This window comes from Neoarius graeffei, chromosome 26 (assembly GCF_027579695.1).
Source record: "Neoarius graeffei isolate fNeoGra1 chromosome 26, fNeoGra1.pri, whole genome shotgun sequence".
Classification (NCBI taxonomy): domain Eukaryota; kingdom Metazoa; phylum Chordata; class Actinopteri; order Siluriformes; family Ariidae; genus Neoarius; species Neoarius graeffei.
Genome location: NC_083594.1, coordinates 39628627 through 39653463, shown reverse-complemented (window position 1 = coordinate 39653463; position 24837 = coordinate 39628627). Strand labels below are relative to the sequence as shown.

General features: G+C 45.8%; 1 protein-coding gene across 5 annotated transcripts; it reads right to left on the bottom strand.

Annotated features, from left to right (window-relative positions):
- Nucleotides 1–17834: 17834 nt before the first annotated feature.
- Nucleotides 17835–24322, bottom strand: LOC132874688 (uncharacterized). Of its 5 annotated transcripts, XR_009651695.1 has the most exons (4): nucleotides 24194–24322; nucleotides 21149–21485; nucleotides 20165–20309; nucleotides 17873–18771 (listed from the first exon to the last, which is right to left on the bottom strand). XR_009651695.1 is itself a non-coding variant. In XM_060911051.1 (2 exons), exons 1-2 carry the CDS (start codon nucleotides 20844–20846, stop codon nucleotides 18734–18736), a joined length of 720 nt encoding a protein of 239 aa, XP_060767034.1. In that variant the 5' UTR covers nucleotides 20847–21142; the 3' UTR covers nucleotides 17872–18733. The 5 variants fall into 5 exon arrangements, 2 of the variants coding, with proteins under 2 accessions (XP_060767034.1, XP_060767035.1); XR_009651696.1 differs by lacking the exon at nucleotides 20165–20309 and having other exon boundaries at nucleotides 17874–18771; XR_009651693.1 differs by lacking the exons at nucleotides 20165–20309; nucleotides 21149–21485 and having other exon boundaries at nucleotides 17835–18756.
- Between the last annotated feature and the right edge of the window lie 515 nt (nucleotides 24323–24837).

Here is a 24837-nt window from a genome sequence, read left to right as displayed (position 1 = left end):
ATGCTCTCCGTAAACGCTGACTAGTGTGAATGCTCTCCGTAAACGCTGACTAGTGTGAATGCTCTCTACGTAAACGCTGTCTAGTGTGCATGCTCTTGACATAAACGCTGTCTCGTGTGCATGCTCTCTACATAAATGCTGTCTACTGTGCATGCTCTCTACATAAACGGTGTCTAGTGTGTATGCTCTCTATAGAAACGCTGTCTAGTGTGCATGCTCTTGACATAAACGCTGTCTCGTGTGCATGCTCTCTACATAAATGCTGTCTACTGTGCATGCTCTCTACATAAACGGTGTCTAGTGTGTATGCTCTCTTCATAAACGCTGTCTAGTGTGCATGCTCTCTTCATAAATGCTGTCTAGTGTGCATGCTCCCGACATAAACGGTGCCTCGTGTGCATGCTCTCTACATAAACGCTATCTAGTGTGCATGCTGTCTTCGTAAATGCTCTCTAGTGTGCATGATCTCTACGTAAACAATGTCAGTTGTGCATGCTCTCTACATAAACGCTGTCTACTGTGCATGCTCTCTACATAAACGCTGTCTAGTGTGCATGTTCTCTAAATAAACGCTGTCTAGTGTGCATGCTCCCGACATAAACGCTATCTAGTGTGCATGCTGTCTTCGTAAATGCTCCCTAGTGTGCATGCTCTACATAAACGCTGTCTAGTGTGTATGCTCTCTACATAAACGCTGTCTAGTGTGCATGCTCTCTACATAAACACTGTCTAGTGTGCATGCTCTCTACATAAACACTGTCTAGTGTGCATGCTCTCTACATAAACGCTCGCTAGTGTGCATGCTCTCTACATAAACGCTGTCTAGTGTGCATGCTCTCTACATAAACGCTCGCTAGTGTGCATGCTCTCTACATAAACGCTGTCTAGTGTGCATGCTCTCTACATAAACACTGTCTAGTGTGCATGCCCTCTACATAAACACTGTCTAGTGTGCATATGCTCTCTACATAAACGCTGTCTAGTATGCATGCACTCTACAGAAACGCTGTCTAGTGTGCATGGTCTCTACATCAACGGTGTCTCGTGTGTATACTCTCTACATAAACGCTGTCTACTGTGCATGCTCTCTACATAAACGCTGTCTAGTGTGCATGCTCTCTTCATAAATGCTCTCTAGTGTGCATGCTCTCTAGGTAAACGCTGTCTAGTGTGCATGCTCTCTACATAAACGCTGTCTAGTGTGCATGCTCTCTACATAAACACTGTCTAGTGTGCATGTTCTCCATAAATACTGTCTAGTGTGAATACTCTCTACATAAACACTGTCTACTGTGCATGCTCTCCACAAATACTGTCTAGTGTGAATACTCTCTACATAAACACTGTCTAGTGTGCATGCTCTCTTCATAAACGCTGTCTACTGTGCATGCTGTCCATAAATACTGTCTAGTGTGAATACTCTCGACATAAACACTGTCTAGTGTGCATGCGCTCTTCATAAACGCTGTCTAGTGTGCATGCTCTCTTCATAAACGCTGTCAAGTGTGCATGCTCTCTACATAAACGCTGTCTAGTGTGAATATTAGCTAAATAAACACTGTCTAGTGGGCATGTTCTCTAAATAAACGCTGTCTAGTGTGCATGCTCCCGACATAAACGCTGTCTAGTGTGCATGGTCTCTAAATAAACGCTGTCTAGTGTGCATGCTGTCTTCGTAAATGCTCTCTAGTGTGCATGCTCTCTACATAAACGCTGTCGAGTGTGCATGCTGTCTACATTAACGCTGTCTCGTGTGTATCCTCTCTACATAAACGGTGTCTAGTGTGTATGCTCTCTACATAAACGCTGTCGAGTGTGCATGCTGTCTACATTAACGCTGTCTAGTGTGTATACTCTCTACATAAACGCTCTCCACATAAACGGTGTCTAGTGTGTATACTCTCTCCATAAACGCTGTCTCGTGTGTATCCTCTCTACATAAACGTTGTCTAGTGTGTATACTCTCTACATAAACGCTGTCGAGTGTGTATACTCTCTCCATAAACGCTGTCTCGTGTGTATCCTCTCTACATAAACGTTGTCTAGTGTGTATACTCTCTACATAAACGCTGTCGAGTGTGTATACTCTCTCCATAAACGCTGTCTCGTGTGTATCCTCTCTACATAAACGGTGTCTAGTGTGTATACTCTCTACATAAACGCTGTCGAGTGTGTATGCTCTCTACATTAACGCTGTCTCGTGTGTATCCTCTCTACATAAACGCTGTCTCGTGTGTATGCTCTCTACATAAACGCTGTCGAGTGTGTATGCTCTCGACATAAACGGTGTCTAGTGTGTATACTCTCTACATAAACGGTGTCGAGTGTGCATGCTCTCTACATTAACGCTGTCTCGTGTCTATCCTCTCTACATAAACGGTGTCTAGTGTGTATACTCTCTACATAAACGCTCTCTAGTGTGCATGCTCTCTACATAAACGGTGTCTAGTGTGTATACTCTCTACATAAACGCTGTCGAGTGTGTATACTCTCTCCATAAACGCTGTCTCGTGTGTATCCTCTCTACATAAACGGTGTCTAGTGTGTATACTCTCTACATAAACGCTGTCGAGTGTGCATGCTGTCTACATTAACGCTGTCTCGTGTGTATCCTCTCTACATAAACGGTGTCCAGTGTGTATGCTCTCTACATAAACGGTGTCTAGTGTGCATGCTCTCTACATAAACGCTGTCGAGTGTGCATGCTGTCTACATTAACGCTGTCTCGTGTGTATCCTCTCTACATAAACGGTGTCTAGTGTGTATGCTCTCTACATAAACGGTGTCGAGTGTGCATGCTGTCTACATTAACGCTGTCTCGTGTGTATCCTCTCTACATAAACGGTGTCTAGTGTGTATGCTCTCTACATAAACGCTGTCGAGTGTGCATGCTGTCTACATTAACGCTGTCTCGTGTGTATCCTCTCTACATAAACGGTGTCTAGTGTGTATGCTCTCTACATAAACGCTGTCGAGTGTGCATGCTGTCTACATTAACGCTGTCTCGTGTGTATCCTCTCTACATAAACGGTGTCTAGTGTGTATGCTCTCTACATAAACGGTGTCGAGTGTGCATGCTGTCTACATAAACAGTGTCTAGTGTGTATACTCTCTACATAAACGCTCTCCACATAAACGGTGTCTAGTGTGTATACTCTCTCCATAAACGCTGTCTCGTGTGTATCCTCTCTACATAAACGTTGTCTAGTGTGTATACTCTCTCCATTAACGCTGTCTCGTGTGTATCCTCTCTACATAAACGGTGTCTAGTGTGTATACTCTCTACATAAACGGTGTCGAGTGTGCATGCTCTCTACATTAACGCTGTCTCGTGTGTATCCTCTCTACATAAACGGTGTCTAGTGTGTATACTCTCTACATAAACGCTCTCTAGTGTGTATGCTCTCTGCATAAACGGTGTCTAGTGTGCATGCTCTCTACATAAACGCTGTCTAGTATGCATACTCTCTACGTAAACGCTGTCTCGTGTGCATGCTATCTACATAAATGCTGTCTTGTGTGTATACTCTCTTCATAAACGCTGTCTCGTGTGCATGCTCTCTACATAAACGCTGTCTAGTGTGCATGCTCTCTACATAAATGCTGTCTAGTGTGCATGCTCTCTACATAAACGCTGTCGAGTGTGTATGCTCTCTACATAAACGCTGTTTAGTGTGTATACTCCCTACATAAACGCTGTCTAGTGTGCATGCTCTCCATAAACGCTGTCTATTGTGCATGCTCTCTTCATAAACGCTGTCTAGTGTGCATGCTCTCTACATAAACGCTGTCTAGTGTGCATGCACTCTACGTAAACGCTGTCTCGTGTGCATGCTCTCTACGTAAACGCTGTCTAGTGTGCATGCGCTCTACATAAACGCTGTCTAGTGTATAAACTCCCTACATAAAGGCTGTCTAGTGTGCATGCTCTTCCTAAACGCTGTCTAGTGTGCATACTGTCTACATAAACGCTGTCTAGTGTGCATGCTCTCTACATAAACTCTGTCTAGTGTGTATACTCTCTACATAAACGCTGTCTCGTGTGCATGCTCTCTACATAAACGCTGTCTAGTGTGCATGCTCTCTACATAAACGCTGTCTAGTGTCCATGCTCTCTATGTAAACGCTGTCGAGTGTGCATGCTCTCAACTTAAACGCTGTCTCGTGTGCATGCTCTCTACATAACTGCTGTCTTGTGTGCATGCTCTCTACATAAACGGTGTCTAGTGTGTATGCTCTCTACAGAAACGTTGCCTAGTGCGCATGCTCTCTCCGTAAACGCTGTCTAGTGTGCATGCTCTCTACATAAATGTTGTCTAGTGTGCATGCTCTCTACATAAACGGTGTCTAGTGTGCATGCTCTCTACATAAATGCTGTCTAGTGTGCATGCTCTCTACATAAACGCTGTCTAGTGTGCATTCTCTCTTCATAAAGGCTGTAAAGTGTGCATGCTCTCTACATAAACGCTGTCTAGTGTGCATTCTCTCTTCATAAAGGCTGTAAAGTGTGCATGCTCTCTACATAAACTATTTCTAGTGTGTATACTGTCTACGGGGCGGCACGGTGGTGTAGTGGTTAGCGCTGTCGCCTCACAGCAAGAAGGTCCTGGGTTCGAGCCCCGGGGCCGGCGAGGGCCTTTCTGTGCGGAGTTTGCATGTTCTCCCCGTGTCCGCGTGGGTTTCCTCCGGGTGCTCCGGTTTCCCCCACAGTCCAAAGACATGCAGGTTAGGTTAACTGGTGACTCTAAATTGACCGTAGGTGTGAATGTGAGTGTGAATGGTTGTCTGTGTCTATGTGTCAGCCCTGTGATGACCTGGCGACTTGTCCAGGGTGTAACCCGCCTTTCGCCCGTAGTCAGCTGGGATGGGCTCCAGCTTGCCTGCGACCCTGTAGAAGGATAAAGCGGCTAGAGATAATGAGATGAGATGAGATACTGTCTACGTAAACGCTGTCTAGTGTGCATGCTCTCTACATAAGTGCTGTCTTGTGTGCATGCTCTCTACATAAACTCTGTCTAGTGTGGATAGTCTCTACATAAACGCTATCTCGTGTGCATGCTCTCTACATCAATGCTGTCTTATGTGCATGCTCTCTACATAAACGCTGTCTAGTGTGTAAACTCCTTACATAAACGCTGTCTAGTGTGCATGCTCTTCCTAAACGCTGTCTAGTGTGCATACTCTCTACATAAACGCTGTCTAGTGTGCATGCTGTCTACATAAACGCTGTCTAGTGTGCATGCTCTCTACGTAAACGCTGTCTAGTGTGCATGCTCTCTACGTAAACGCTGTCTAGTGTGAATGTGCTCTACATAAACGCTGTCTAGTGTATAAAATCCCTACATAAACGCTGTCTAGTGTGCATGCTCTCGACATAAACGCTGTCTCGTGTGCATGCGCTCTACATAAACGCTGTCTAGTGTATAAAATCCCTACATAAACGCTGTCTAGTGTGCATGCTCTCGACATAAACGCTGTCTAGTGTGCTTGCTCTCTACATAAATGCAGTCTAGTGTGCATGCTCTCTACAGAAACGCTGTCTAGTGTGCATGCTCTCTCCGTAAACGCTGTCTAGTGTGCATGCTCTCTCCGTAAACGCTATCTAGTGTGCATGCTCTCTCCGTAAATGCTGTCTAGTGTGTATACTCTCTGCATAAACGCTCTGGTGTGTATGCTCTCGAAATATATGCTGTCTAGTGTGCATGCTCTCTACAGAAACGCTGTCTACTGTGCATGCTCTCTACATAAACGGTGTCTAGTGTGTATGCTCTCTACAGAAACGCCGCCTAGTGTGCATGCTCTCTGCATAAACGCTCTGGTGTGTATGCTCTCGAAATAAATGCTGTCTAGTGTGCATGCTCTCTACAGAAACGCTGTCTACTGTGCATGCTCTCTACATAAACGGTGTCTAGTGTGTATGCTCTCTACAGAAACGCTGTCTACTGTGCATGCTCTCTCCGTAAACGCTGTCTAGTGTGAATGCTCTCTACATAAACGCTGTCTCGTGTCCATGCTCTCTATGTAAACGCTTTCGAGTGTGCATGCTCTCGACCTAAACGCTGTCTCGTGTGCATGCTCTCTACATAAACGCTGTCTTGTGTGCATGCTCTCTACATAAACGGTGTCTAGTGTGTATGCTCTCTACAGAAACGCCGCCTAGTGTGCATGCTCTCTCCGTAAACGCTGTCTAGTGTGAATGCTCTGTATGTAAACGCTTTCTAGTGTCCATGCTCTCTATGTAAACGCTTTCGAGTGTGCATGCTCTCGACCTAAACGCTGTCTCGTGTGCATGCTCTCTACATAAACGCTGTCTTGTGTGCATGCTCTCTACATAAACGGTGTCTAGTGTGCATGCTCTCTACAGAAACGCCGCCTAGTGTGCATGCTCTCTCCGTAAACGCTGTCTAGTGTGAATGCTCTGTATGTAAACGCTGTCTAGTGTCCATGCTCTCTATGTAAACGCTTTCGAGTGTGCATGCTCTTGACCTAAACGCTGTCTCGTGTGCATGCTGTCTACATAAACGCTGTCTAGTGTGTTTACTCTCTGCATAAACGCTTTGGTCTGTATGCTCTCTACATAAATCCTGTCTAGTGTGCATGCTCTCTACATAAACGCTGTCTAGTGTGTATGCTCTCTACATAAACGCTGTCTAGTGTGCATGCTCTCTACATAAACGCTGTCTAGTGTGCATGCTCTCTACATAAACGCTGTCTAGTGTGTATGCTCTCTACATAAATGCTGTCTAGTGTGCATGCTCTCTACATAAACGCTGTCTAGTGTGTATTCTCTCTACATAAATGCTGTCTAGTGTGCATGCTCTCTACATAAATGCTGTCTAGTGTGCATGCTCTCTACATAAACGCTGTCTAGTATGCATGCACTCTACAGAAACGCTGTCTAGTGTGCATGCTCTCTCCGTAAAGGCTGTCTAGTGTGCAGGCTCTCTACACAAACGCTGTCTAGTATGCATGCACTCTACATAAACGCTGTCTAGTATGCATGCACTCTACATAAACGCTGTCTAGTGTGCATGGTCTCTACATAAACACTCGCTAGTGTGTATAGGCTACTCTCTACAGAAACGCTGTCTATTGTGCATGCTCTCTAAATAAATGCTGTCTAGTGTGTATGCTCTAGGGTTGGGCGGTATTACGGTAAGAAGGTATCCCGAGGTATCCAGAAGTACCAATGGTATCGGTCTCATTACCGTCATTTTAAAAAAATATATAATATCTAAATAAATATGGAGTACTTGAGGTCATAATATAAAATAATAAATTGAAGATCTTCCCGAATAACTGTGTGATCGTATTTTCACTAATTCCATCAATTTCCTAAAGAAGTTCTCATCGCGTGCAGGGTTGTTTATGTCGTTACCATGGCAACCCTGCGTGACATTTGGAGTCTGACAGAAAGCTTCGCGAGAGACTGAGACCGGGGGTGTCATGGCTCAGATGGCTAAGGCACTGTACCATAAATCCGGGGACCCGGGTTTGATTCCGACCTGAGGTTATTTCCCGATCCTGTCTCTCTCTCCCCCGCTCCTTTGCTGTCTCTCTATACTGTCCTATCTTAAAAAAAAAAAAAGAGACTGAGACCGCGGTTGAAAGATGGCAAGTCAAGATAACGAGTTAGTGGCAAAAAAAAATACAACATCGGCAGTGTGGCAGTATTTTGGTTTCAAACCAAATGAAAAATCTAATATGTCCCCTAAGGCACACCATAGCCTGGGGTACTCCACTTCCACGAGATCTCTCCAATGAGTTGTGTTTTGAGTAGGTTACATGAGTAACAACAAGGTAAAATAATATAACGTATGACATTTGGGATGTGGGTAATAAACGTTTGAAATGTCATCTACTGAAGAAACGGAAGAAAACATCGTAGCGTAAACTGTTAGGTTTCTGGTGGGAATTAGCAATGCGCTTGCTATCTTTGTTGGGTGTGTTAAACCGTATGGATTTAAGTGGAATAATTGTAAGGAGTTATGTGATCAAGACAACGTTTTAAGCAAGGTAAGGCCATTTGATTATTAATTTCCCCGCCATGGCATGACATGGGCCCATATGATTTTGCCTTGTGCAGCTATCACGCATTTGAATTAGGTTCTCCTCATTTGCGCTGAAGAATATGGTTTATCGCGCAGTCTAAATGGACTTGGGTTTTGGTTGATTCTTTTTTTTATTTCCCATGCTTGAAAGGGTATGATCCTGCTTATCGTGTACTTTTTTTTGATGGAGTAGGTGAAATAGTGCTGCAAATGGCGTTTCAACGCAGACATGTGTAAACGACAGTTGAATGCTATTTTCAAGATGAAGGAAGAGTTGCGTGATGCTTTGAAATATCTCTTAATCCATTCATCAATGCACAAAATTCGCTTTGCTGCTTAATCCATACCACAATGCAGACAATTCGCTATGCTGCTTTTAAATAGTACATTTGAGGCATAGGCGCATGTTACACAGTAGGCCGAAACAAAATATTATTTTTTTCTCGGTAATACCGTATACCCCGGGAAAACACAGACAGAGTTTAAAGGTATCAAAATTTGGATACCGCCCAACCCTAGTATGCTCTCTACATAAATGCTGTCTAGTGTGCATGCTCTCTACATAAACACTCGCTAGTGTGTATACTCTCTACAGAAACGCTGTCTAGTGTGCATGCTCTCTACATAAACGCTGTCTAGTGTGCATGCTCTACATAAACGCTGTCTAGTGTGTATGCTCTCTACATAAACGCTGTCTAGTGTGCATGCTCTCTACATAAACACTGTCTAGTGTGCATGCTCTCTACATAAACACTGTCTAGTGTGCATGCTCTCTACATAAACGCTCGCTAGTGTGCATGCTCTCTACATAAACGCTGTCTAGTGTGCATGCTCTCTACATAAACGCTCGCTAGTGTGCATGCTCTCTACATAAACGCTGTCTAGTGTGCATGCTCTCTACATAAACACTGTCTAGTGTGCATGCCCTCTACATAAACACTGTCTAGTGTGCATATGCTCTCTACATAAACGCTGTCTAGTATGCATGCACTCTACAGAAACGCTGTCTAGTGTGCATGGTCTCTACATCAACGGTGTCTCGTGTGTATACTCTACACATAAACGGTGTCTAGTGTGTATGCTCTCTACATCAAAGCTGTCTAGTGTGCATGCTCTCTACATAAATGCTGTCTAGTGTGCATGCTCTCTACATAAACGCTGTCTAGTGTGCATGCTCTCTACATAAATGCTGTCTAGTGTGTATACTCTCTGCATTAACGCTGTCTAGTGTGCATGCTCTCTACATAAACGCTGTCTAGTGTGCATGCTCTCTACATAAACGCTGTCTAGTGTGCATGCTCTCTTCATAAACGCTGTCTAGTGTGCATGCTCTCTACATAAACGCTGTCTAGTGTGCATGCTCTCTACATAAATGCTGTCTAGTGTGTATGCTCTCTACAGAAACGCTGTCTAGTGTGCATGCTCTCTACGTAAACACTGTCTAGTGTGCATGCTCTCTACATAAACGCTGTCTAGTGTGCATGCTCTCTACATAAATGCTGTCTAGTGTGCATGCTCTCTACATAAACGCTGTCTAGTGTGCATGCTCTCCGTAAACGCTGACTAGTGTGAATGCTCTCTACGTAAACGCTGTCTAGTGTGCATGCTCTTGACATAAACGCTGTCTCGTGTGCATGCTCTCTACATAAACGGTGTCTAGTGTGTATGCTCTCTATAGAAACGCTGTCTAGTGTGCATGCTCTCTACGTAAACGCTGTCTAGTGTGCATGCTCTCTACATAAACGCTGTCTAATGTGCATGCACTCTTCATAAACGCTGTCTAGTGTGCATGCTCTCGACATAAACGCTGTCTAGGGTGCATGCTCTCTACATAAACGCTGTCTAGTGTGCATGCTCTCTACAGAAACGCTGTCTAGTGTGCATGCTCTCTACATAAACGCTGTCTAGTGTGCATGCTCTCTACATAAACGCTGTCTAGGGTGCATGCTCTCTACGTAAACGCTGTCTAGTGTGTATGCTCTCTACATAAACGCTGTCTAGTGTGCATGCTCTCTACATAAACGCTGTCTAGTGTGCATGCTCTCGACATAAACGCTGTCTAGGGTGCATGCTCTCTACGTAAACGCTGTCTAGTGTGCATGCTCTCTTCATAAACGCTGTCTAGTGTGCATGCTCTCGACATAAACGCTGTCTAGGGTGCATGCTCTCTACGTAAACGCTGTCTAGTGTGTATGCTCTCTACATAAACGCTGTCTAGTGTGCATGCTCTCTACATAAACGCTGTCTAGTGTGCATGGTCTCGACATAAACGCTGTCTAGGGTGCATGCTCTCTTCATAAACGCTGTCTAGTGTGCATGCTCTCTACAGAAACGCTGTCTAGTGTGCATGCTCTCTACATAAACGCTGTCTAGTGTGCATGCTCTCTACATAAACGCTGTCTAGTGTGCATGCTCTCTACATAAACGCTGTCTAGTGTGCATGCTCTCTACGTTAACGCTGTCTAGTGTGCATGCGCTCTGCATAAACGCTGTCTAGTGTGCATGCTCTCTGCATAAACGCTGTCTAGTGTGCATGCTCTCTACATAAACGCTGTCTAGTGTGCATGCTCTCTACGTAAACTCTGTGTAGTGTGCATGCTCTCTACGTTAACGCTGTCTAGTGTGCATGCTCTCTGCATAAACGCTGTCTAGTGTGCATGCTCTCTACATAAACGCTGTCTAGTGTGCATGCTCTCTACGTAAACGCTGTCTAGTGTGCATGCTCTCTACGTTAACGCTGTCTAGTGTGCATGCTCTCTGCATAAACGCTGTCTAGTGTGCATGCTCTCTGCATAAACGCTGTCTAGTGTGCATGCTCTCTACATAAACGCTGTCTAGTGTGCATGCTCTCTACATAAACGCTGTCTAGTGTGCATGCTCTCTACATAAACGCTGTCTAGTGTGTATACTCTCTGCATAAACGCTCTGGTCTGTATGCTCTCTACATAAATGCTGTCTACATAAACGCTGTCTAGTGTGCATGCTCTCCGTAAACGCTGACTAGTGTGAATGCTCTCTACGTAAACGCTGTCTAGTGTGCATGCTCTTGACATAAACGCTGTCTCGTGTGCATGCTCTCTACATAAATGCTGTCTACTGTGCATGCTCTCTACATAAACGGTGTCTAGTGTGTATGCTCTCTATAGAAACGCTTTCTAGTGTGCATGCTCTCTACGTAAACGCTGTCTAGTGTGCATGCTCTCTACATAAACGCTGTCTAATGTGCGTGCACTCTTCATAAACGCTGTCTAGTGTGCATGCTCTCTGCATAAACGCTGTCTAGTGTGCATGCTCTCTACATAAATGCTGTCTAGTGTGCATGCTCTCTACATAAACGCTGTCTAGTGTGTATACTCTCTGCATAAACGCTCTGGTCTGTATGCTCTCTACATAAATGCTGTCTACATAAACGCTGTCTAGTGTGCATGCTCTCCGTAAACGCTGACTAGTGTGAATGCTCTCTACGTAAACGCTGTCTAGTGTGCATGCTCTTGACATAAACGCTGTCTCGTGTGCATGCTCTCTACATAAATGCTGTCTACTGTGCATGCTCTCTACATAAACGGTGTCTAGTGTGTATGCTCTCTATAGAAACGCTGTCTAGTGTGCATGCTCTCTACGTAAACGCTGTCTAGTGTGCATGCTCTCTACATAAACGCTGTCTAATGTGCATGCACTCTTCATAAACGCTGTCTAGTGTGCATGCTCTCTACATAAACACTCTGGCCCGTAGCCAGAGTGTATCAGAGGGTTCGTTCGATCCCCCCCCCGACACACACGCCCCTCAAGATTTATTCATTTGTTCATGTCCGATGAATATACATTGATTCACATTTAAATTTACAATATCAAATCCAGACTAATCAAAAAAGAAAAGTAGACTAAGTGAGGACGAGTTAGAAAAACGGGTTCATTTCTCCTATGTTTATGTTTACACGTTTTGTTCAGACTGCTTTACACCCCAATCCAGTGGGTGGCGGTAATGCCCCCATTAGACCCCTTTCACCGACGTCACCCGAAACCGGAAGTAAACAAACCCTGCGCCATATTGGAAGACCAAGCTCGTGATTAGGGGGAAATAACGGCAGCGCGCGGTATGTGAACCCACGAGGCACTTCGTTCATCAAAAACCTACAATGGTAAACTTTTGTGCTGTGTTAGGGTGTTCAAGCAGCTTTCTGCCAGGAGACAGAGAGAGGATTTAGCTGCTTTATGCAGAGCGGATCTGAATACTTCAAGTCTATTTTGTTACTGGTAAGTCACTAGGCTAGAGTGTTGTAGAACATTTTTTTAAATGTTTACTGAATAAAAACATCCTTAATTTTATCAAATATTCTCTACTCTATATTTCATTTCTTTCTTTTGTTTTAATTTTCCTCCCTCCATCCCTCTTTGGATTTTAAACATTCAAATATATATAAATAAAAACAGATAAGTAGTAAATTAAAAATAAATTATGAAATAAAAAAATCCATTCTCCCTTGCCCCGAGTCTTATCATATGGGTCAAACCCATCAATCACAGCCAGTTTCTCCACATACCGTGCCCTTTCTGCAGCTGGTAATGTACTCACATATAACCAGAATTATCAGCCATCGTGTCACTTTACTCTTGCTCGTACTTTGTTTTATATTGTGAGTATGTATGTATGCATGTACTTGGTCTTCCAATATGGCGCCCTAGCACAATCTCGTGGTACGGTGATGTCACGCAGTAGCCCTCTATAAAAGAAGATAAAGACAAAACGCAGGAAATCTGCTGCTACTTTGTCCCAAAATATTGGCGCCATGTTCCAAAAAAGGGCCAAAATGGGTAAGGTGCTGAGTGCAGGACTTTGTTTTTCTTTTGTTTACAACAGTAGTGGTAGATCGATCTGTCAGAGTGATCAGTGGGGGTGGGGGGTAGCGTCAGCCTGTCCGTCAGTCTGTGTGTGTCAGTGACACGCACACGCAGAGATGAGTTAGGTGGCTCGATGGCTAGGTACTAGTAGCGTCGGACCTGGGGCTGCTTTTATTTTTTTTTCAGCTTGGGAAATCGGAGCTGTGGTGTGGTGTGAAGACAGTAAAATGCGAGACTTTAAGAGCACGTGTTTTTCAGTCGTCATGGTAACATGGCATCATGGTAACATGACGCCCTGTCAGTGGTTTGGCATTTGGATCAGAGTGAAAAGAAACGTGTGCACTAGCTGAAAAATGAAAATGTTCAGTCCAGTGTGTGTGAAAACACCCACTGTTGCTGCATTTGGGCAATTTTAAATCAATTGTCCTTATAGGGCTGTGCGATATTATTTCAATCTCAGGATTACTTGAAACATTTATCTCAATTAGAAATTATTGTTGTTTTTTATGCTAAAGCATGGGCAGATCAGGAGTGTTCTGATGCGGTAAACAACAACTGAAGTGAGCAACAGAGTCAGACGACAACAGACAGACAATGAAGGAGAGCGACAACAGACAGACAATGAAGGAGAGCGACAACAGACAGACAATGAAGGAGAGCGACAACAGACAGACAATGAAGGAGAGCGACAACAGACAGACAGTGAAGGAGAGCAGCAACAGACAGACAGTGAAGGGGAGCAACAACAGACGGACAGTGAAGGAGAGCAACAACAGACGGACAGTGAAGGAGAGCAACAACAGACGGACAGTGAAGGAGAGCGACAACAGACAGACAATGAAGGAGAGCGACAACAGACAGACAGTGAAGGAGAGCGACAACAGACAGACAGTGAAGGAGAGCGACAACAGACAGACAGTGAAGGAGAGCAGCAACAGACAGACAGTGAAGGGGAGCAACAACAGACAGACAGTGAAGGAGAGCAACAACAGACGGACAGTGAAGGAGAGCAACAACAGAGACGGACGATGAAGGAGAGCAGCAACAGAGACGGACGATGAAGGAGAGCAACAACAGAGACGGACGATGAAGGAGAGCAACAACAGAGACGGACGATGAAGGAGAGCAACAACAGAGACGGACGATGAAGGAGAGCAACAACAGAGACGGACGATGAAGGGGAGCAACAACAGAGACGGACGATGAAGGGGAGCAACAACAGAGACGGACAATGAAGGGGAGCAACAACAGAGACGGACAATGAAGGGGAGCAACAACAGAGACGGACAATGAAGGGGAGCAACAACAGAGACGGACAATGAAGGGGAGCAACAACAGAGACGGACAATGAAGGGGAGCAACAACAGAGACGGACAATGAAGGGGAGCAACAACAGAGACGGACAATGAAGGGGAGCAACAACAGACGGACAGAGGAGGGGAGCAACAACAGACGGACAGAGGAGGGGAGCAACAACAGACGGACAGAGGAGGGGAGCAACAACAGACGGACAGAGGAGGGGAGCAACAACAGACGGACAGAGGAGGGGAGCAACAACAGACGGACAGAGGAGGGGAGCAACAACAGACGGACAGAGGAGGGGAGCAACAACAGACGGACAGAGGAGGGGAGCAACAACAGACGGACAGAGGAGGGGAGCAACAACAGACGGACAGAGGAGGGGAGCAACAACAGACGGACAGAGGAGGGGAGCAACAACAGACGGACAGAGGAGGGGAGCAACAACAGAGACAGACAATGAAGGAGAGCAACAACAGACAGACAATGAAGGAGAGCAACGACAGACAGAGGAGGGGGGCAACAACAGAGACAGACAATGAAGGAGAGCAACAACAGACAGACAATGAAGGAGAGCAACAACAGACAGACAATGAAGGGGAGCAACAACAGACAGAGGAGGGGAGCAACAACAGAGACAGACAGTGAAGGAGAGCAACAACAGAGACAGACAGTGAAGGAGAGCAACAACAGAGACAGACAGTGAAGGAGAGCAACAACAGACAGACAGTGAAGGAGAGCAACAACAGAGACAGACAATGAAAGAGAGCAACAGAGACAGACAATGAAAGAGAGCAACAACAGACAACTGAGGTGAGCAACAGAGACAGACAATGAAGTCACAGCACAGTTGTAGGAAGATAACAATAATAAGTTAGACAACAGAGAACTAATAACGAATAAAAAAATGTCTAAATTAGAAGATTTGAAGTGTGCTCGTGTATTTGGGGGGTACGGGAGTAGGGGGCCAGATGAAGTCCACTTTTGGGGAAAAAAGATCCCCCCCCTCCACAATGCTGGCTACGGGCCTGACACTGTCTAGTGTGTATACTCTCTGCATAAACGCTCTGGGCCCTGTACTACGAAGCGGGTTTTCTGGCTTACCAGGGTAACTTCGAGAGTAACTTGATCACGTGCAGCGTAACTTCCCGATTAACCCATACTACGAAAGTTGGCTATGTTCAAACCGAGGTATGCTGCCATGGCAACTTACGCTGCATCTCAAACCTGCTCGTCTCAGGTTATGTTCTTGGTTAACCCGAGGTTTCCGATTAACCACACCCTTTTTAAACACCACCTCTCCACCGACATTTCCTCTAGAGACAATGCCAGCGTACCTGGCAGGCCCGGCGCCACGGGGGGGCGAAAGGGGGCGTCGCCCCCTCGTGGCTACAGCCCCGCCCCCTCAACGGAGACTCAGATCACTTAATTGTTTTCTTATGAAAATATAATGTATTATAGACGTATTAATAATTTGCATTTTCAAATACGAAATATTAAGTGGTTGCGCATTGCACAAAAATACATTTCACATAAATCACTACTAAAACTGGCACGGTAGAACAAATCTGATTGGTTGTTATGATTCTTACGTTGCAATCGTAGAATTCAACTGTATTAAGGTAGGATTATTTCAAAAAGCCTGAATTTAATATTAACCCTGTTTTATACATATGTATCAATCCTAACTACTGGGGACTAGTTATTGCGGGTGTACTATGTGTGAAATGCTGACACAGCCGCGCACACACAGACCTGTGATAAGGACAAGGGGAGGGGTCGGGCGGGCGGGCGGGGGTTTTACATGTAGTCTACACTTACAAGTGCACTGTCTCTGCAATATCCTGTAATATGCAGTCAAGTTTACGGGAGTAGTCTTTCCCCCACCGAATTGAACGAATTCAATCACAATATTGTGAATCCATTTTCTTTCTTTGTAGGCTAAGTTTATCTCCGTTTATGTTGGTGCATGTGTTCATATATGGTCCGCTTTGTGCGCAAATAGCGTAAGAATATGTGTCGTTGACGTCACCCCCCATGCAGCGGGGTTGAAAATTCATCACTTCAGAGTGTTTAGTCCCCTACACGCCTAAACTGGGATCGCGGATTAAGTGGTTAGCTTTACTTGCATTGACGTTTTGTTTTCATGCCGGGGAGCTATTTGTATGTATTTTAAATTTAAAGGACTTGCCTGTAGGTTTGTGTGTGTTGTTTTATGTTTGGCATCTTTCCGGTTGTACCACGTGTCTGTGAGAAAATCGGAGGGGAGGGTTAACAGGTGGGCACGGGAGTTGATAAAGCATAACTGCCCTGGTAATATGCCACATGATTTTCCCGGACTAAAGCAACCTTCGGGGCCGTGGTTTTGTGGTTGGCGCAGTTAATTGTTTGAAACACGTTGTCAGACCGCCATCACTACTACACACTATATGAAAAATATTTGCCCCCTTGCGATTTCTAATTGCCCCCTTAGTAAACTGTTCCTGGCGCCGGGCCTGGTACCTGGATGACCCGTGCGATATCGGAGCGCAGATTAGAGATGAGATTTATGGCTCTTTGATGGGATCCGCATCTTTGTGATCCATTCTTTGAAAAGAGCCATTCAAAAGACTGGCTCATTTGGCTCTTTTTAAATATTTATTCAGTTTTAAGAAGACAGTGTCTATAGAAGCCAGATCCCTCTGCTTAGACAGTGACATCAATATTTCTGGACATACCTTTTATATAAAGCAACCTAGACTTACATTATTGTAACCCCTAAATGCTCATAAATAACCATTAAAAAACAATGAGGGCTTCAATGAATGTCCATGCAGAACGGCTTTTCTGTAAAAAAAAAAAAAAGCCCACTCAAGAACATAGTTATCAAGAACGCAAGAATATCTCATCTCATCTCATTATCTCTAGCCGCTTTATCCTTCTACAGGGTCGCAGGCAAGCTGGAGCCTATCCCAGCTGACTATGGGCGAAAGGCGGGGTACACCCTGGACAAGTCGCCAGGTCATCACAGGGCTGACACATAGACACAGACAACCATTCACACTCACATTCACACCTACGGTCAATTTAGAGTCACCAGTTAACCTAACCTGCATGTCTTTGGACTGTGGGGGAAACCAGAGCACCCGGAGGAAACCCACGCGGACAACATGCAAACTCCACACAGAAAGGCCCTCGCCGGCCCCGGGGCTCGAACCCAGGACCTTCTTGCTGTGAGGCGACAGCGCTAACCACTACACCACCGTGCCGCCCCGCAAGAATATTTTATAGAAAAACACTTGTTTTACAAAAATATTTAAGTCTGAGATACAAAATAGATAAAACTACAATAAATAACACAAGAACTAGTTATCACACAAGAACATTTTAATAGAAAAAAACAAACTTTCTATATTAAAAATATTGAAATTGTAACAAAAATAGATACAACTATAAACAGTCAGATAAATAGATAAAGTTATAACAAGAACACAAGATTATTTTAATCGGAAAAAACAAACTATTATTGCAAAAATATATTATTATTAGAAAAATAGATACAACTAGACTGTTAAGATTGCGCTGCGTGCTGTTCAGATGCGTTACCAGGAGATCTCCGAGGACAAGAAGAGAGCGAACCACATGAGTTAAATCAATCTGGTTTATTCTCAGTCGTGCCCTCAACGCACAGCTGCGTCGGGCGTTTATATACACTCTGCGTAGGGAGTATCAGCAGTGGAAAGTTATGGAATGTGCTTTGCACACTCAGTATCAAGGTCACACAGGAGTTATGCACAGTTCAACAAGATGTTTCACACAAAAACATAGACAAAATCAGGATATGAAACAGGAACAGAACATATGAAAAGTACAAAATGTACAGAGCAGCGCGTATTATCTCTGGCCTAAAGTTAACCCTAAACTGCTACACTACACGACAGTCACCCTTGGGCCGCGCATTTACAAGAGTAGGTTTAGGAGTATTCAGGATTATATTCTTACAATCCCCTCTTTAATACTCTGACGCAAGCCCAGAGTATTATTCACACCCCAGTCTTGGCCGACACAGGGATATAACCTGTGTGCGAGATCATCATATTATATATACGATCCATGCAACAACGGAAAAGAAACGGGCCACAGGCTGAGCCATGTCATATTAACCTTAGAGTAGTTAGATGGGGCTATTCGGACCGGAAAAGGATCGCTGCTGTCATGGGGTAACAAAGAACACACATAACAAGGTATACTCATATTCATTGATGTTTTTACAGTGAAGTTTATATATTTCCAAAACTCGTTATCCCTTGGGTTCCGGTGTATTGCTTGTGCGGGTAACCCTGCCCCAAGCGTTGAGATCAGCACGATGATGAAGAAAGTCATACTGGTCACTGACTTTGTTCTCTAATGCTCACAGGGTGCAGACGGCGAAAAATATCACAGGCTCCCGTGCTTTTCAGACTCTTCAGCCCAGAACTTTGCAAGACTCACCAACCATCCCCTCTTTGTAGATCAGCCGAAACTGGATTGCTCCAGATGCTGGAAGGGGATCCCTGAAAAGGCCGTCAGCTATTGTCACAGCAACTTTCTGAAACACAAAAATCTGTTAAGCATCAACAATATAGATTTCTATTACATTGGAGCCTTCTTTATTCTGCTGGCATGGATCCACTGTGGAAAAAGGTCCGTTAGCACAGCCGTGCGAGTTACAGCGAGTACATCGGTGGGCCCACTGTAGGGTGACTCCTCCATGGGAGCGTTTAGTTTAGCGAATCTCTTTACTAAAACTCTGTCCCCTACCTCAAAGGGGTGAGTGTGTGCCTCTGGAATGGGAGGCTTTTTGGAATTTACTCTCGCCCAATACTCATCCAGCACCCGCATGAGACCCACCGCGTACTCGCTGAGATGTACTTCAAGATCACCCGTTCCTATAACCTGCATGCCTCTACGCCAAGGGACAGGAAAGGGGCGTCCCATGACGAGCTCGTACGGAGATAAATTGTCGAGAGCGACCTGAGCAGTCATGCGCATATCAGCGAGGACCAACGGTAAAACTTGGACCCAATTTTTCGTGCCTGCGTCTTGCATAGCCTTACGCAACTTACCCTTAATTGTTCTATTCGCGCGCTCCACAATGCCAGAGGACTGTGGATGGTATGGGATATGAAAACGCCAATTGATCTTGAGGTCTTTACATAGCTCCTGCGTTACCTTAGAGGTGAATGGCGTTCCCTTATCAGAGTCAATTCCTACCGGAAGACCGTAACGTGGGATAATTTCCTGTGTAAGTTTGTTCACTGCTGTTCGGGCGTTCTCTTTGCTACACGGGAAAGCCTCAATCCACCGTGAAAATTTGTCAATCATGACCAAAAGGTATTTGAACGGGCCCTGCTTTGGCATGTGAGTAAAGTCGATCTGCCATTCTTGGAAAGGCGTGTCGGGTATGGGAAGGTGCTGATGTACCGCGCCTGGTTTAGATAGATTATTCTGGGCGCACGTTAAACACTTGTCCAGAATGTTGTGTGCGTCTGTGTGCAAATTATTGATGCAGAATGTTCTGTTCATATCCTCCACTACCCCTCTTCGGCCGCGATGAGTGGGACCATGGAACTCGCGGACGAGAAAGGGAGTACAGTGATGAGGTAAACAAAGACGGCCCTGTGCGTCAAGCAAAACGCCACTCTTCTCTGTCGTGCCCTGGGCGTCCCAGAACTGTGTATCTGCCACAGAGGCCGAGGCCTGGATAGAAATGAGATCTATGTCAGGTAAGACAGCGCTAACCATGCGATCAGTAGAAACTAAAGCGCAATTAAAGCCTGGAGGCAGGACACCGAATGCGGCTGCAGCTTTAGCGACTCGATCAGCGAATGAATTGCCCTTTACTTCAAATGAGTCCCCTCTTGTGTGCGCGCGTGTCTTAACAATGGCCAACGTGCACGGAAGGAGACAGGCAGTGATTAAATCAGTAACAAGTGAAGAATGAGAAATGGGCTTACCGTCGGCTGTCGTAAACCCCCGAGACGCCCAAATGCGGCCGAAGTCGTGCGCCACGCCGAAAGCGTAGCGTGAGTCGGTGTAAATAGTAACGTCTGTGTCTTGAGCCAAAATACATGCGCGAGTCAAAGCATAGAGCTCCGCAGCCTGAGCAGAAGAAAAAGGCAAAGAATGAGCTTCAACAATTTCATCAGGGAGGCGACAAACAGAGTAACCACACAGGAACACACCATCCGCAGGGCGGGAACAGGAACCATCTACAAAAAGAGAATCGCCTGTGGAAAGAGGGGTGGAGTGTAAGTCTGGGCGGATGCTAGTCTCAAAAACGATATTAGAAAGACAGTCATGTGAGTCAAACGCAACATCGTCATCCTGTGAGTTAAGAAGACGCTGAAGAGCGTGGGCGACAGAATCAAACGACGAGGAGGGCTTAACAGTGAGATGCTCTGTGGCCAAAAGAATAAACTCATAGCCAGAGCGACGCTGAGCAGACAAATGCTGAGTGCTAAGATTCCGCAGAATGTACACGACGTCATGTGAAGTGTGTAAAATGAGCGGATGCGACAAAACAAGTTTTTCAGCGTCCGTGACCATGAGAGCACACGCAGCAACAGCCCTAAGACAGCCAGGAAGCCCTTGTGCCACAGCGTCAAGAGTTTTAGACAGAAACGCGCAAGGTCGCATGCCCCCCCCCCGTGCTCCTGAGCCAGCACCCCAGAGGCGGTCCCCTTCTGATTGCACACATACAGGTGAAACGGCAAACGATAGTTCGGCAGCCCGAGAGCAGGGGCGGAGCACAAAGCTTGCTTCAGAGCCTTGAAGGCCGTTAGCATGTCCTCAGTCCAGACCAGGGGCTGAGTCAAAGGATCTGAGTGACTTATAGCTGAACGCAAACACTTGTCATAGATTGAACAGTCAGGGATCCATTGACGACAGTAATTGATGAGGCCCAGAAATGCCATGAGAGCGTGCTTGGTTGCAGGTACCTGAGTGTCCATAATGACTTGAACGCGTTCCGGGCTAAGCCTCCTGGAACCCTGGGAGAGGTCATGTCCCAAGTAGCGAACAGTTGTGAGGCAAAACTGCAACTTCGTGCGGGAGACCTTGAAACCCTTCTGCGCCAGGAGTGTGAGGAGAGACAATGTGGCGGCAGCACAAGCGTCTTGATCCTCCGCCGTTACCAGAAGATCATCCGCGTACTGGAGCACCGTGGAGCCCCGGGGAAGACAGAGATCAGCCAGCGCGTCCCGCAATACGGCAGTGAAGACCGCCGGTGAGTCAATGAAACCCTGTGGCAACCGCGTCCACGTGTATTGTCTTCCCCTGTGTGTGAAAGCAAACAGGGGCTGAGTCTCATGGCCCACAGGAACACTGAAAAAGGCAGAGCACAAATCAATCACAGAGAAATAAGCATGGTCACACGGAATAGAAGACATAAGAGAAGGAACGTCAGGGACCACTGGAGCCACGGGAACGATGAGTTCATTTATTTTACGTAGATCTTGAGTGAGGCGCCATGTGCCATCCGGTTTTGGGACCGGGTTCACTGGGGTGTTATACGGGCTGACACAAGGAACCACGACACCTTGCTGCAAAAGAGATTGTAGAATATTGTCAATACCATCGAGCTTACTAGGAGACAGAGGGTATTGTTTAACATAAACAGGTGTAGAGTGTTTAATAACAGCTTCATACGGAGAGCAGCTCACAGAGCCCACATCGTCCTTATGATCCGCCCACAGGGTGTTAGGAAGAGCAGAGAGAACAGGGGAAAGAGCTTGGGACGTACAAGCAGCGTTCAGAATGTTATGTGGCAGCACAGAACTGGATAGAGCAAAAACATCAGGCGGAGCACCGTCCGGAGTATCAACAATCACGTGTGAGCCGCTAAAGGAGATCGAGAGTCCGAGAAGACTCATGAGGTCGCGACCTAAAAGATTAAAAGGGCACTCTGGCATAAAAATGAAAGAGTGTGAAAAACGCAATGAAGGGTCCAGAGTGCAGATGACAGGTAAGGGTGGTGTACAACTAGAGTCAAAAGGAACCCCTTCTATCCCCACAGAGCTAACAAACCGTGTAGATAAAGGACCCTCATAATCCCTCCCTACTGAGGACATAGTGGCCCCAGTATCAAGTATAAACGGATACTCCCTTCCTGCCAAACACAGAGGCACAAGAGGGAGCTCCGCGTTACGAGGAGAGCTAAAAGAGAGATTTAACATGGCAACGGCTGTGGATTCCGTACCCTGGGGGCAGCCCTATAGCGGGGCGTGATAGCGCTGGTCCTGTCCGTTATTCTGCCGATAGCCCTTAGGTCCGGGATTCTGGCCTTGCAACACATCCCCTAATTCTCCCGTCCTACTCTGCTCATCCCTCCGCCGCGCATAGCATTCCCTCATCCAGTGGCCCTCCTTTCCACAATAGTGGCACCTGCCTGTTTTCTTCCGGTTCCCACCCGACCATGTGCGAGGCCCGGTGCGTGTTTTGTCATTATTATGACGATACGACCCGGGGCCCTGTGGGGCCACAGATAAACATGCTTTATTAGTCTTACAATCTAACAACCCATCACTTTCCATTGTCCTCAACCGTTCACCCGCTTGGCGAAGGACCAAATGAGTCCTATCGCTCAAGTGGTGTTTCAAAACGTTCTGAACCTCAGGGCGGCAGTTAGATAAAAAGGTGGACAGGAACATTGGATTGGGTTGAGTCATGTCCAATTCTAACCCACCCAGGTGCTGCCAAACTTCACCAAAACGTTTCCAAAAGGCCGACGTCACTTCTGACTTTTCCTGTTTACAGTTAGTAACCTGCGACAGATCACGGTTCGCTTGTTTCATAACCAGTAAATACCTAGTTAACTGCTCACGCAGGAGCTGCAAAGCATTCGGTGTGTCCCTCCAAAAAAAATGTCGACACGGTGCGCTGACGCGGACGGCCACCTTCCTGAGCCGGAGCTATTTCTTCCTTTATATTCATAGCGACGTCATTTCTAGGTTGCAACACATCGACTATTTCGAGCAAACGCTCCTCATCATATGAGTCCCCTAATTGATTCTGTAATATAAACCTATAGTCAGCACCAGTTAACTGACAGTTACGGGATGCCTTAATTAACATGTCGACAAAAAGAAGCGGTTTGTCGGGCGAAGGGAGCAGGGAAATTATATCTTTAAGGGCTGATGGCGACGGGGGCTCCACATCAATCCCACTGCGCTTCACTTTCCAGACACATGCTACGTTGCCTGGGGGAAATGGTCTGGAGCCCGCGTCTGGGCCCACGTCATCAGGATCATTCCAGTCATCGTCGCCCCCCTCTTCCTCGTCGTGATCTTCCCCATTATTCCCCTTGGGACCCTTGCCTTTCTTGGAAACGGCAGGGGCGGGTGGAACTTTAGTTTGTGCTTCTAAATTGGCGGACGACGAGGGTAAAGAGACGGCCGCCTCTTTAGTAACAGGCGTTGGTCTTGGTTTTGGAATAGCCTTTAAAACAGGTCTCGGGGTGTAAACACCCTTTGATTTATCCCATACCTTCTTCATGTCAAACCATTTATCATACCCTGCGCGCATATAAGGGCGGTCCCAATCCGGATCGCCTAAGCTTTCATAAATCATACGGTGCGCTGAAGCAAGAAAGCCTGGATTAAACGTCCCATCACGGGGATACGATGGAATCTGAGGATTTGCCTCCGTCCACCCAGCCAAATTGTCCAGCCACGGCGTAACGTAATAGCCTAAACCACACTTATTCATCCATTCCGCCGGGGTGTCTGTGACCTCAGGTTTAGGATACGAGCCCCCCATCGTACATTAAAGCAAACGGATCTGAACAGAAACAAACAGCAGATATTTATCTAAATTTCTATAGCACGCTCTTCCTGGACTCGAACCAGGGAAAACAAAGCCCTCCTTAGGGCACTACACAAATTTCTATAGCGCGCTCTTCCTGGACTCGAACCAGGGAAAACAAAGCCCTCCTTAGGGCACTACGGAACTACTTCCAACCAGGTAGTCAATCAAACATGTCTTACCTGATTGAGAGTATCACGTCGAGGTCACCAAATTGTTAAGATTGCGCTGCGTGCTGTTCAGATGCGTTACCAGGAGATCTCCGAGGACAAGAAGAGAGCGAACCACATGAGTTAAATCAATCTGGTTTATTCTCAGTCGTGCCCTCAACGCACAGCTGCGTCGGGCGTTTATATACACTCTGCGTAGGGAGTATCAGCAGTGGAAAGTTATGGAATGTGCTTTGCACACTCAGTATCAAGGTCACACAGGAGTTATGCACAGTTCAACAAGATGTTTCACACAAAAACATAGACAAAATCAGGATATGAAACAGGAACAGAACATATGAAAAGTACAAAATGTACAGAGCAGCGCGTATTATCTCTGGCCTAAAGTTAACCCTAAACTGCTACACTACACGACAGTCACCCTTGGGCCGCGCATTTACAAGAGTAGGTTTAGGAGTATTCAGGATTATATTCTTACATAGACAAACAGATAAATAAATAAAATACACAAAAATAGAACAAACAAAATGACGATAGAATAAATTAAATGAACGTCCGTGCAAAGTAGTTTTCCCACAATATTATCATTAATATCACACAACAACATTATAAACTATATACAAAACAATTTGAACTAGGCACACAGATAAAACTTG